The 14,690-nt window shown below is 40.8% G+C and overlaps 1 protein-coding gene across 1 annotated transcript; it reads right to left on the bottom strand.

Annotated features, from left to right (window-relative positions):
• Positions 1-171: 171 nt before the first annotated feature.
• LOC134401389 (serpin B6-like) lies at positions 172-13,964 on the bottom strand. Its single transcript, XM_063130281.1, has 7 exons — positions 13,845-13,964; positions 7,538-7,715; positions 5,654-5,791; positions 4,458-4,575; positions 4,068-4,210; positions 3,499-3,666; positions 172-1,527 (listed from the first exon to the last, which is right to left on the bottom strand). The coding sequence occupies exons 2-7, from the start codon at positions 7,703-7,705 to the stop codon at positions 1,123-1,125; spliced, it is 1,140 nt and encodes a 379-aa protein (XP_062986351.1). The 5' UTR covers positions 7,706-7,715; positions 13,845-13,964; the 3' UTR covers positions 172-1,122.
• Between the last annotated feature and the right edge of the window lie 726 nt (positions 13,965-14,690).

The raw sequence follows: 14,690 nt of genomic DNA, 5'->3' as shown, positions 1-14,690 counted from the left end.
GCCTTAATTAGCACACCAATAGTTTAAATATGCTGTTGGAAACCAAATGTATTAAGTGTGGAATTGATCACTAGTTTCAGTGACATAGGAACTCTGTGATGATATGGACTTTTGTCATGAACCTGGTAGTTAATGAATCTAGCATCCACACACAATTAGAAAACATCACAATTTGTATAGGATTTTTTTTTAATTTTATGTTTTAATTCATGAATAGCTGCATCAAAATCCAATCACAGAGTTAAGCAAGGTAAATCCTCATTTGTAGAATTTTGAATATCTAGTTGTAGACTGCTATGAGTTAAACTGCTTGGTTACATATTTTGTCAAGTAAATAAATACATTAGAATCTACAACCTTCGATTCATACATACGGTTATCAAACACATTCTTCTCTGCAAGGCCAAAATCTGTGTAGAAGCGTAAAGCAACTATGTAATTCTTCCTAGTGCTAACAAGGCTTTTCTTTAAAATATATTCATTACTGTAATCACAAACAGGTTTTGCAGAATTTTTTAAAGTGCCAGCTTGAACACCAGAAACTAGTATCAAACAACCGTTTTTCTTATCAAATGCATATAAAAGTATATTACATTAGCTCCTTTGGTAGCAGCTCTTTTTGGGATTGGTTGCAACGTGTTAAATAAGAATATCCATAAAGTATCCTGGAAAGAGGAAGGCCACGAATGAAAGGCTCTCACAACCGTCTTATCATTTAAAGCCAAGCCCCCTGAAAAATGAGCCCTGTCCTCAAATAGAGTGCATGCAAAAGATGAAATACATTCATTAAGTCCTGCTTTATTTTCCCCTATTTTGCTTATACTCCATGAGACAGTCTCTTGAACTGAATAAGGCACACAAAACATACATTTGCATCAATGTGCATTTAGGATATTAAAGAGGCCATCGTTGCCTAAATGGGCCACCTTGCAGTGATCCGCCTATGCAGAGCCACTAGTCAAATATTAATAGAGCTGTAAAAGGCTGCTGCAAAGAGAAGAATGGCAATGAAAGGCTACCCAATGTGACATGTGTAAGAATCTGATGAAGTAAATGCTTGATATATTTCCAGCAGGCTACAGTGAGGTGTGTTCATACTGTATCCATACAAACACACAACGCCTAGGGAGAACAAAATCTACCATAGAAGAGGATACCTCCCATTATTCTGTGGCGAATAAAAAAGAGGAAGGGATGGTCAGCTATGATTGGGCGAGGAATCCTAGCGCACCGCAACATCATAACAGCCGCTGTAGCAGCAGCTGCCTCAGTACCCTCTTCATTGACCTCTACAAAGGATTTGTGAACAACTTCAGACAGGACTAAGTCGTTGTTGGGTGACATTCCTGAGAAGTCCGCCTTGCCTTCATCAAACGCATCAGTCATTCCCAAGCTCTTCAGAACAGGCTTCAGATCATATTTTTCCTCCAATTTAAATTTCGGTAGAGACAGTTCAACTTCAGTTGAATCCATCATCTCTGGGTTGATCCATTCAATGAGTTTCTCATAAGTCATTTCTCTCTCCAACTAAAATAAGATAAATATGAAACATTAAGAAAGAAAGAAAAATCCTGGCTGTAGTTGTAAATCTTGTAATTGTGGTTTGTAAGCCCAAGGGATTCACTGTGCCACACATATACCCCATGAAGCTCATAAATCGATTTGGAATTGCCAAATCCTGGGGAGAAATAATAAAGGGACGTTCAAAGGGATACTGGCCCTGAATATGGGGGCTCTATTTTTTAAATACTGTAGCTGAGAAGGTACACCAATGTTTTGACATTATGCTTTATCCCATGGGATTCATTGTAAAGAAGTGAAATGTTGCACAAAGGGAAATTTCATGTACCTGGGAGGTAAAACACACATATGAAGCCCCTTTGACATCTACTCTCCAGGTGAAAAAGCAAAGGGAGCCCCTCTCATTCCCAGCTTATTTATTTATTTATTGCATTTATATCCCACCTTTTTTCCTCCAAGGAACTCAAGTTAGCAGACATAATCCTCCTCCTCCTCTCCTTTTCATCCTCACAACAACAGGTTGGTCTGAGAATCAGTGACTGGACCAAAGGCATCTAGTAGGTTTCCACGGCTGAGTGGTGAACTAGAATCTGGATCTCCCCAGTTCAACACTCTACCCACTACACCATACTGGCCTACTTTCAGGTTCTCTAATCTCACAGCTACCCATTAACCTGCTCCCTAAAACACTTTTTTCCTGACTGAACTTCCCATTCCAAGAGGAAGAGGATTCTAATGATATCAATGTGTCATGCTTTGTCCACTTCCCCAGGGTTCTAGTCCTAGTTTCAAAGGTGAGTGGTTTGTCTCAAGTCACTCTCATCTTTAACATTCAATTGCAAGAATTTATTAAACTCATTTCCAAATATTCATAGCATTGAGATTTGCCTTTCTAGATCAGACTAGAAGATCCATAAGTTCTAGCAGTCTATCTCCAACAGCAATCACACGCAAATCCCCAGGAAACTCATAAATATGAAAGGAAATGCCAGATGCTGGGGAGAAATGACAACAGGAAAGTTCAGAGATATATATCCCAAATTTGGAGGCTCTATTTTTTGATACTATAACTGGGATGGTAGCTCAGCAGCTATGGATTATTCTAATGTTCTGAGATAAGCAAAGAGAAGCCTATCCAGGCCCCTTAAAATCAAGGCAGTGAAGTGAGGGAAAGGGGCTGATTGTATCACTATCCATACTCACATGTACTGCAGAGGTTAAGTGAGATATAAAAACTTTTTAATATACTGATAAGTTACACTAGTTCCCAAAGTTCATGTGTACTTCCACTGTAAAACTGTATATTATATCATTAAAAAAGCACAGTCAAGTACTCAAAGATCATTTAGAAAACACTCAAAGAACAAAATACTTCAAGACCATATGCGTTTCGACCCAAAAGAGGTCTTCTTCAGTGGTCACATGAACTATATATGTTCTTCCAACCTAATGTTCTATAATGTTTTTCCAACCTAAGAAAACTAGTGGCTATCCCCATAACGGGTTCTTAGAGTGATATACCCATATCTCTCAGACACATATTGACTACCATTAATATATTTGAAGCAGGCAATGTATCTGTAATTCAGAGATTGGGAAACTGAAACATGGATCTGTTCAAAGGATCGCACTAAAGATCTGAAACTGGGCCTTGATCTCTTCCATCTCTGTCCTGTCCTTACATGCACATGAGTTGATGGCAAAATACACCAAGAGCTAGGATTATTATTGGGATCCTTATCACCAACTATACAAATAATGGGACTTTCATGTATTGGGAGAAGGGGAGAGAATAACTGGATTTCCTGGAGTTCTGTGGATTTACACCCTTTTCTGAAGTGCTGGTGGGGCTAACAAATATACTTACAGAAATGTAAGCAGCCACACTGAACACAGTGGGAGCTCAATGCTATAGCAATGTACAACTAGGGACAATTCCTTCTGGACAAGAATTTAGATTTAGTAACAACGCCTTACCTTTTCCAAGCCAGTAGAATCATCTCTGATTTCATCGGGAAGCAGAATGATCATGCTCAGCTCATTATCAACATACGGCATCTCAAGAACATGGGTATGATAATCTGCTATGTAGGTCACATTGAATTTAGCTTTCTGGAACATCATCTGCACCATTTTGGTTTCATTCTGAACATGGGTTGGGGGGGGAGGAAAAAGGGAGGCTGGATTATTTTTATTTATTTATTTAGAGTAATTTGTATCCTGCACCTCAGCCAAAAAGGCTTCCAGAACGGCTAACTATTGATAAGATTACTCAGGACTGCTCTTGTAAAACTATTAGAAGAGCATCCCAATATGATGCTAGCATGAAAAGAAGTTGACAACGCACCCATGCAAACATGTCCCATCTTTGTTTTTGCCCTACTTCAATTTTTTTTGGAGTTTCTGATGTCCGCTCTGCCTTTCAGTTACTGTTAATCTGTAAATCATCTTGAGCAGTCATTGAGTGAGGGGGTAATTCAGAAATAGATTAAGTAATCAAACTAGGAAAGTGTGAGTTGATTTGTAGAACATTTTTCACCTCTTACCTTGGAAACTTTGAATGGTTTTTCTGTTGTGAGATCTTTGCGGAACCGTTTTGCCCAATTTCCCTTAAAATATATAGCATTCACCAAGACCAGCCTTGTAAGACCATTAACAATTCCTGGGGCAAGCAGATTTTGGATTTTACCTTTAAGAGGGATTAAAAGCTGTGTTAATAGGTAGATGTTGTTCTCTCTCTCTCTCTCTCTCTCTCTCTCTCTCTCTCTCTCTCTCTCTCTCTCTCTCTCTCACACTCACACACACACACACACACACACACACACACACACACACACACACATTATCGTAAAATTAAACATTCATAGGATTCCACTTTCCTTTTTAAAGTAAGCAAAAATGACGAGAGATAGCAGAGAAGTTCAAGATATACTCACCTGCTGTTTGTTCTTCTACCCAGGCATTAATATGTTTTCTGGAATCTTCTGATGCTTTACTGAAGTTAAGTTTCTCTAGACCTGCATGATAGAATTTCTGACTGGAATCTATAAATGGCTTAAGAAAATGGTGACTTTTTAGTAGACGAAGTCATACCAGATTCTGTATAATATCAAAACTATGCTTTCATCTAAATTTTAACTCAGAAAGGGGGTATTTATTTCATTATTCAGACATCTACATGCAATTCAGGAAACTGACTTATTACATTAATAAATCAGATAAAACGCAAAACCCTATGTCTAAATTTGGGTAAGTATTAAGCCAGCAGGCAATTATTTTTGCACAGAACATAATCTCTCAAATGTATAAGATTTATCTTGCTAGATCAGAAGAGTCATCTGCAAAGCTATCCAATCTGCAGCTCCTCACAATTAAGTTTCTTCCAGTTTTGGAAGCCTCTATTGTACTTATATCTCATTCACTGTTTTTGAAAACCAACACATATTCTGGCATAAGCTGCTCTTCAGCTTTACAAACGTTACTTGGCAGACAATAAAACTTACAGTGACCCTGTTCAGAAGGCATGCTAAGCCACAGCAGTTAAGCATTTTGAGCTAAACATTATGGCTTAACATGTCATGGGTTCCATTCTTAACCATGGTGGCTATATAACCACGGTTTAAACATGCTCACTAACTGTTTAGTGCAAAAGGGTTAGCAGGTTCACCATGGATTAGTGTGTTGTCTGAACAGGCCCAATGAGTGTGCAATGCAAGTGTCAGCAGGTTCCGTGTGTGATGCTTTTGCTGACATCCACATGGGAGGAAATTGGCATAGTTCACTGGCAGACAGCAGATTAATTTGTCATGGCCCAGACTATGTAGCAAATGTCTGACAAATCATCATCATCACCATGTTTTTCATCCAGAATATAGAAAAACGGCATGTGGCTGCTACTTATACCAATATAGTTTGATACCAGTATAGTTTTGATTATATTTAATTTGAAGCAAGTGGAAACTGTGAAATATTATGAACTGCAATGGAGGGGTAAGATTAATGAAAGTACAGAAGGATTACTGTAATTGCTGAGCTGTCACTCTCATCGGGGAAAGAACATAACCCCACTATTTATTTATTTGAGACTATTTGCATGTAATTCTCCAACATCTATGTAAACAGTAAAACTTACTGCAAGAAAATCATACGATGTTTCTCCAAAGAGCCTGTTGGCTAGCTTAAGCAAGTACTTGGTTCCTGGTTTGTTGATTTCAGAAATAAGTTTCTCATATCCCTGGTGAATCTCTTCACAGGTAGTCAAAGATAGTGCCTACAGGGTGATATATGATTAATATCAGTTACAGTTTAGACTCAGTTCAAATGTGAATACTAATGTTTATCGAAGGACTGTAGGATGAAAAATACTGAATGCCAGCAAGCAAGGCAGTGAAATATATAAATAGCCATTGCAGTGTCAGGGAAGCCTTTTCTGCTTTAATTAAATTTGGAGCTTGTTGTTCCAATAATAAAATAATATAACTTCCCAATAACTGTTGTTAGGTAGAAGAGGTAAATCACATCCCTTGGTTCCTATTCTGGATGTCACAAGACAGAAAGATCTGGTTAGAAAGAAAACTCCTTCTTGAAATTGATTATTTACAAAAACATCCCAAATGAAACAAATGCCTGTTTGCTTCTGCTATTTTCAAGTTTTAAAAGATTCTTGGCAAGTGCAGAACACAGGGAGGAAATTATTACAGTATAGTCTTCTCTCTAAATTAGCTTGAGGAGCATCCCAAAGTCTTGGGAAAGGTATATATCCAGTGAATATGAAGAGCTGCATAATAAGGTGTGCAGTACATCAAACAGAGGTGATATCCCTCTGCTTGATACAGACATTAAATAGAGGTGTAGTACCAAATGCAGATAGTCATTTTTTAAGGGAGTTGAATATCTTTCTTTCCCTTTGTGGCAGACAAGACAAGAAGAGTGGCAATTATGTTTCACATTAATATATTCTGGAGAGAGTGAGTGAGTGCTTGTAGATGTTTTCCCTTTCAGCAGGCCCTTCCCACAAAGCTTCCAACCACCATTATGAAAATATGATTTCAATTAAATTTCTGTGTTTTTGTTGGTCTGTGGAAATGCCACTCAATGCAATGTTAAGCAGTGTAGACTTTTTTAAAAAAATCTTTCTTCATAAAAATAGTAATGTACAATACACAAAAAATGCAAGTGATTCCTAATCGTGTATTTTCCATGTCAGGCCTGGCTTGACTTTATGCTAACCTGCTGTCCCAAATGTTGCCTAGCTGTCCTCAAGTGCTTTACTACAAATTCAATGGGACATACTTCTTCGGGTCAATCTAGATGAGGCACCACTTGCACAGCTATCAATTGGGCAATGGCTTTTCAAAAGTAAATAGCAGGAGGCCTGATCTGGATCGGTTACCAGCACCTCCAATCACCTTGGGAAAAAAAAGTTCTGTTTGACATAAATGTAGGGTGACCATATGAAAAAGAGGACAAGGCTCCGGTATCTTTAACAGTTGTATAGAAAAGGGAATTTCAGCAGGTGTCATTTGTATGCATGCAGCACCTGGTGAAATTCCCTCGTCATCACAACAGCTAAAGCTGCAGGAACTATACTAGTCACTTCCGTTTCCGGCAGGGAAGCACATTTCCCGCCAGAGCAACAACGAGGAAGGTAAGGGAAGTCCTTCCTAGAAGGACCAGATACAAAAGAGGGCAGGGGTGCTGCAGCTTTAACTGTTGTGATGAAGAGGGAATTTCACCAGGTGCTACATGCATACAAATGACTCTTCAATTAGGCCGCCTGTGCCCGCTATTTACTCTTGAAAAGTAAACCATTCATATAATTACTAATTGCATTGAATGAGGTCTCATCTAGTTTGGCCCTTAGGAAGCGTGCTAAGGCTTGTGGCCTTAAGTGCATGCTAAGTCCTATAATTGCAACATGTTCTGTTATAAAGAAAAGCAAGCTCCTTTATGCAAGATCCCCAATTCAGAGCCAAAGTCAATTTTTTTTTCTGAATAGCATTTATCTAGATAATACCTTTGACATCTGGTCTGCTGTGCTACCTTTTGCACCCAAAAGGACCATCGCCAGAGAAGAAGTAATACTCAAAGGAGAAAAAAATGTGTTCGCTGTACGATCATTTTCAGTTATCCCCTTGAAAAGGTTGATGGCAAAGGCAGTGTTTGCTATATTGAGGCCGTCCATGTTTCAGAACCTATGGAATAAGCACAAGTCATACAGTAATCAGGGAGGTCAACCCTTAAGTAACTTTTGCAAAGACCCTTAAACAATTCTTTCAAATCCCACATGTGTGTCATAATAGCAGATCAACCTACATTTCCCATGTTCAAATGATAATGTTTTCATACTTTAAAGACAATGGCTATGCCTGTATGTCACAATAATCCAGAATTCTAAAGAATTCTGGCATATTGTGAATGAGCCAGTGTGCTAGCATACACTACTAAAGTCTATGGTTGAGGGCAGCTGAATCATGGAATGATGAAGGTGTCAGTTGAGGGTAGGGAGTGAAAAAGAAAATGGTGTGCTTAGACTCCTAAAAGCTTATGGTGCCCTACAGAAGGGGATTAGAGCTGGGTAAGCAGGAGAGAGGAGAAAGAAATGGATGCTACATTTTTTAAAAAGCTGTATAGGGAAACATATGAGGTGGTAGAAGGGCATCTTTTTCCTTTCCCACTCTCTAGAAACCTGACCCCAGCTCCATAAACACAAAAGTCCTGTTCTGGGTTGGCCAGAACCCTATACAGGAGCATTCCTAGTTAGGGCTGCCAACACATTGCAATGTTTTGTTGTAAGTCTAGGAAAGCTCATCTACAGTATAAGAGAAAGCTAGGCACCTGCTAATCTTAGATTTACACAAGGAAGCAATTAAACAAATCAGAAATTAATTATTGCAATGAAGAATCAGCTATAGACATGTTCTGACGAGTTTAACAGACTACAGTTAAACATTTCTCAACTCTTACACCTAGGCTGTTACTAGCTGACACAGGCTACAGCTAGATCTAAGGTTATCCTGGGATCATCCAGGATTCGCCCTTGCCTGAGCACTGGATCCCCTGTGTGGCACCTAGATGAACAGGTTTGACCCCTGGACGATCCAGGGATAAACCTTAAGTCTAGCTATGGCCACATATGTTAAATACAAATGACTTCATCATTCAATTCAACACCATAACTCACTCAAATCCTTAGCTTACATTAATTGTCTCCTCACTCAATGTGTGTCCCATCCTAGCAGAACTATAAAGTTTACTGATGGAAGTGCCTTTAAACCTGTAGAAGCAGTTTTGCAATTTTCCCCTTCTGGACTTTCCTCCTTTCCTGATCTTTCCTTGCATTGGCTTTTTATGGGAAATCCATGTGGGATTCTTTTTAGACTCTTTCTTACTGCATACCCACAGCTGCACAGCTGTGAAGGTGCACATGCAGTTACTTTAAAAAAAAAAAACAGCACTCTGAAACAACAGTATGAATTACCACTTCTGCCACATTACAACACTTTATTATGTTTGGGGGGTATGCTTGCACTATAAACACAGATGATGAACACACACAAAACTTTTTAAGTGTCCCCTACTTCTCCCACAATTACTACATTATGCACTGTTGTATGGCACTTGATCACATTGTGATAAAGCACTCTGTTCATTCATGGGTGGGGCAGGAGAGCATCATGTTCTGATCCTAATCTATATTCATTAAAATATTTGTAGCAAGTCCCCACATTCAGAGCTGTATGCATTGGGCTAAAAGCATTATAATTAGGGCTGTGCTCTGTTCCACTCCCCCAACTCAGCAACATTCATCCAATTCCACTAACACTAGTTAATTATTGTTTGTACAATACAACTTGTTTTTCACAGACAGGCAAACAAATATAGCGGCTATGTTATAGTGGGTATTTTAGCCTTGGCCGGCACCTAGAGTCATACATACTTGGTCTCTGGTGCTGAAATCACTTGTTGACAAGACCCTGAGGAAGTAGTCAACAGATCTGGGAAGGTCCATATTGGAATAACAACCACAGCCATGTCATACACACAGGAAGGAAGATATACAATTAATAACAATTCATAGGGTTGCCACATTTTACAACTCTCGCCATTGTCTCATCCGATAGCGGTCACATGAGTGGGGTTGATGCCCATCTCTGCCATCCTGGCACTATTTGTTCTGGCAGCACCTGTGTGAATGTATACAATCGATTATTCCCAGCAGCTTAATTTCCCCACATCCAGGCCAACAGAATAGTATTGATTAATCAAACACCTTGACTGGCACTTGGCTCCTTGGTGACACATTTTCTCCAGTTTGATTTGGGTTGGGTTGAATAAACAATCCACAGTTTTTGGCCTGGGATCAGATCCTTTGTCTGATCTAGCCCTGCCACTTCCTGATAGTCACAGTAAATTTCTCACAGATCAATTGTACAATCAAATTTAAAAAATGACCTCCCTTTAACTAGTACTTCTTCTAGATAGTCTAAATCTACCATCAGTCCAGAATGCCTTTCAGAGCTAAACCAGAACACAGGGCAATCCATTCATAAGTCCCTCAAGGGGCTGCAATTCCAGTTCCCAATGGCATAATCATCTGCCCCCTTACATCTTTGGGGTGCGACAAGCTTGCTGTAGCACTGTCTCGTGCAGTTTTCATTAGTCTATACCATAAAGTTGGATTTTCCATACCCTCAGATATTCCCTCTCTGGGTTATCACCATCCCACTATGCATTATAGGGGTGTTTGACCCTCACTTGGGGATGGCTGTTGAGTTTGCTCAGCCTGGTCTAAAATTCACCCACTTTCTGCTTTAACAGCCTTAGGGGTTAACACTGCTTAGGGATGATGGGGAATATGGCCCACTCTTGCACTTCTGTGCTTGTAAGGTGACTTCCATTGTCAAACTGGAATGGTATTTCATACTTTCTAATCAAACAACTAAACACTTAATGGTACTTTGTTAAGCACATGGATACACCAACAGGTAACCAGAATAGGTATTTACCATTGCCAATCAGATACTGCCACCTTTTGGATGGGAAATGGGGTTCACATAATCCATCTGGTATATCTGTCCAGGACTTTGTCTCCTACTCATTTGGTCCAGTGGAGGAGAGGGCATTTGTTTCACTTTTTGGCACGGTTCACATGCTGCATTAACTATTGCCATTGCATCCACATAATAAGGGACGCCCCCCTGCAAAGCCCATTCCCGGGCAGCCTTAGCTCTCATGTGGCCTGATTACTCTCATGAACGCAGCAACCAAAAGTTATCATTTCTTCCCCCTCATCTTGCATGGGCAGTGCTGCTTAAACTCAGCCAGTTAGTTACGCTGTGTACAGGCCTCTGTCATTTTTGGAGCATGCCCTTTCTTCATGTCCAGTACATATGGCTGTATATTTCTTCTGTTGGCCTGGATGTGGGAAAATTAAGCTGCTGGGAAAAAATGATTTTATATGTTCACACAGGTACTGCCAGAACAAATGGTGCCAGGTTGGCAGAGATGGGCATCAACCCCACTCATGTGACCAATGTCAGATGAGATACAATGGTGAGAGTCGTAAAATGCAGCAACCCTATGAATTGTTATTAATTGTTTATCTTTCTTCCTGTGGGTATTACATGGCTTGGGATCACAATACCAGACAGAACGCCTCTCCCGACATGAACCTACCCGTACACTACACTCAACATCTAAGGTCCTCCTCTGAGTGCCTACTCTGAGGGAAGCTCGGAGGATGGCAACAAGGGAGAGGGTCTTTTCAGTGGTGGCCCCCCAATTATGGAATGATCTCCTCAATGAGGTTCGCCTGGCACCAACATTGTTATCTTTTCGGTGCCAGGTCAAGACTTTTCTCTTCTTTCAGGCAGTTAACATATGCGAGTTTTTTTAACTGACCCCAGAATAGTTGTTTTAAATGGGTACTGTTGTTTTTATGCTTTTGTTGGTTTTACATTTTTGTATATTTGTTTTTAACGCTCAGTTTTTAACCTCTGTAAACTGCCCAGAGAGCTTCGGCTATGGGGTGGTATATAAATGTAATAAATAAATAAATACAGCTTTTTTTGCTGGGTCAACTTATCCACCTGCATTCATACTTCTTGCTCCCATGGTAGTGTGTGTGTATTATATAGAAAACTCATCCTGTTTTCACCTGGCAAATCATATTGTCAATCCTTGATATACTAGTCACAAATCTATACATATGTATACTGTATCTGATTATTTCTATTGGCAAATTTAGTGCTATATGTTCAGCATACTAACCATCCCCCAGAAAGTGTAATTTGCTTTCTGGGGTCAGCAGTGGCCCTCTGCTATCCCCTTCCATTTCCATCAACAGAAAGGGGTGGTAGCTGTAATTCCGCTACTGTTTTTCACAATTCCATTACAAACATAGTCATTTCCATATGAGTTGGAAATGGGAAAGCACAAGCTGAGAAAGTACATAAGACAGCAATTCATTCATAACACCCTTTCCACACTATACAGCCATTTAGGGTGCAATCCTATGCCTCTTTAGACCCCCCCCCCAAGTTCTACAACACCCAGCATTCCCCAGCCAATCATATAAATTAAAAAAAATGAATTGGAGTTACTATCTCTTCCCTGTGCCTAATGTCTAAGGAGTTCCTGCCAAAGGAAGTGAGGCAGGTGGCTACCAAGAAGAGAGGTTCACCTGGTGCTTACATTGTACTCCTTTCAGCACCAGGTACAGACCTTTTTAGTTTTCCAGCATTTTAGCATTCTAGTCTTTTAGCTTGTCTGTTTAAAATCTGTATTTTAAAGCTCTGCATGGCTGCTGGTGTTATTCTGGTTGTACTTTTATATTGTAATTTAAGCATTCATATTTATATTGTTTTATGCTATACCTAATGGTTTTAATTTATAGAAATGACTAATGGGCTGTATAGAAATGTAATAAAGAAATAAAAAGTTATTTTGTCATAGTAGTTCTCTCTTCTTAATTATACCAGGCTACATATTCAAAAGTTTCTGAAGCTTCTCTGGAAAGGCACCTACGGAACAACTACCTACATAAGACTAGTGAATGTGTCAACCTAGGCTTTACAAGACCACCCCTGCCCCATTCTTACTTATTCTAGGAAGGAAGCACTTCTTCTACTTGCCATATTAGGACCACAGTCCAACCTTGCTAGAGTGTAGCAATTCACAGCATAGCATTCTGCATCTGGTACCACACCCTTTTCTACCTGCCAGGAGGCACAGCTCCTAACTGACACTTTACAACCTAGTGTAAAGTACAAACAGCACTTCAGCCAAGATCTTTCTTGGAGAGAACAAAATAAGAAGCAGGTAGGAGTTGTAGTGCATCATAATAAAACAGCACAGGGAGAGAGAGAAATATATTTAGGCATGAGCTGCACCTTTAAACTTGAACTATTAAAATCCACCCCTTCAGTGCAACTAAAAAACACATGAAATATGAACACCAACAGCATGAGCATGGGGTAGAGGGGTGCTCTTTTCTTTTAGCGTTATCTGTGCTTTAACAATTGCACAGCAGGCAGAAACCATACGGGTAAAGCCTTTCCCAGGATGGAGTCGCAGTGAGGGGGAAAGACACATTTACTAGTATTCTGCCTCTGCCACGCTGCTATTCAAAGCACAGCAGCCCCACCCCAGCTCACAATTGCCAATCATATTAGTCACCACCACAGTTACACCCAGACACTTGGCTCCACGAAGGCAGCCCTAGCCCTCCACCCAAGCTTTCTTTCCGGTTTAGAGTCTTCAATCCTGCAAGCAACTGCTGCATCATACAAAATAAGCCTTCAATACTTATCGCTGAAACTACTTGTAGTATAAGCATAAACTTTCATGGATTAGAATGCATATAAGTAGGTGGGCCCCAAGCCAACAGAAGCTTACGCCACAATAGAGCCTCCCGTCTGCACGCTATGTTAAATGCGGGATCAAGACCCACACTTACATGGAAGTAAAAGGTTATGATTGCCTATGAACGCTACGCTTTTAATGTAGCATGCAACTTAGGCCATAGCTAGACCTAAGTTTTATCCCTGGATTGTCCAGGGGTCAAACCTGTTCATCTAGGTGACACACAGGGGATCCAGTGCTCAGGCAGGGGCAAACCCTGGATGATCCCAGGATAAACCTTAGGTCTAGCTGTGGCCTTAGTCCTACTAAAAAAACACGCGCATCCCCCCAGCAAGTAGAAGAGGTCCAAGAGGAGCAAAAGTGTGAACACGCATACCCTCCCCAACATCACAACCGCCGCCCCCCCCCCCCTTTCCTTCAAAGGCAACATCCGGAGCAAAGCACAAGCAAGGCTATACCAGGAGGAAGAGATGAGAGAAATGGCTGCTACGCAGAAGTCGCTCGCTGTTAAAGCTCTGGCCGTCGGGCGGAGAGGGGCACTGGAAAGGTGGCAACGAAGGCAGGCAGGAAAGCAAGCGATCCTTTTCAAGAGGCGCTCCACCCACCCAGCTGGCTTCCGGGATTTCCTCCCTCGCTCGCTCAGCTGCCCCGCAGGGACCTAATAGGAGACATGAATCATGTGCGTAGGAAGCGGATTGACAGCCTCAAGCCGCGCAAATTTGCTAACCACTTTCCTCGCCATTGAGCCTGCGCACAAAAGGGCGCCCATACCCAGGAAAAGAAAACGAAGCCGCTGCTGCCCTTTCCGCCAGCAGCAAGGCAGGCAGCGGTGTTTCCTTAGGCGAAAATGGGAGATTCCAAATTTTTCAGGAAGGGAAGATTTCCTTTCGAGGAAGCGTTAAGAACCTTCCTCGAAAGGTTCTCAAAGCCCTTGAGCCGGAAGGTGGGCTTTAAGAATACGCTTACGCCGTTGCCCTATTAATTCTTATTCATCAGAAGTAAGCCCCGCTAAGGTCAAGGAGACTTACTCTTAAGTAACCATGCGAAGTCAGCCAAGTCCTCACGGATGAGTAAAGGAATCTAAAGAAAGCGGTAATTCAACTATTCTTCATCGGACCAGACCAAACATGACAGTGGCAGCTTTGAATCCATTCTGTGTTTCAGTCAGAACCTGTCAGAGCCATCCAAGGTGCTGAAACTAATTTGGGGATAGGGTTCAGCGCCTTTGATAGCTTCTTTAGCGTTCTGACTGAAACCTAGAATGCATAGGTGTGCACAGCACACGTCATTAGGGTGTGCACCCA

The sequence above is a fragment of the Elgaria multicarinata genome, chromosome 7, assembly GCF_023053635.1.
Source record: "Elgaria multicarinata webbii isolate HBS135686 ecotype San Diego chromosome 7, rElgMul1.1.pri, whole genome shotgun sequence".
Taxonomy (NCBI): Eukaryota; Metazoa; Chordata; class Lepidosauria; order Squamata; family Anguidae; genus Elgaria; species Elgaria multicarinata.
Note: the sequence above shows the minus strand (reverse complement) of the source record. Positions and strands in the feature narration are given on the sequence as shown.

Coding starts and splice junctions, on each gene's coding strand:
- LOC134401389 (XM_063130281.1), bottom strand. CDS start 7,705: ATGGACGGCCTCAATATAGCAAACACTGCCTTTGCCATCAACCTTTTC. Junction 5,792..7,537: donor CAGCAGACCAGATGTCAAAG/GTATTATCTAGA, acceptor ATCACCCTGTAG/GCACTATCTTTGACTACCTG. Junction 4,576..5,653: donor CATCGTATGATTTTCTTGCA/GTAAGTTTTACT, acceptor CATTTTCTTAAG/CCATTTATAGATTCCAGTCA.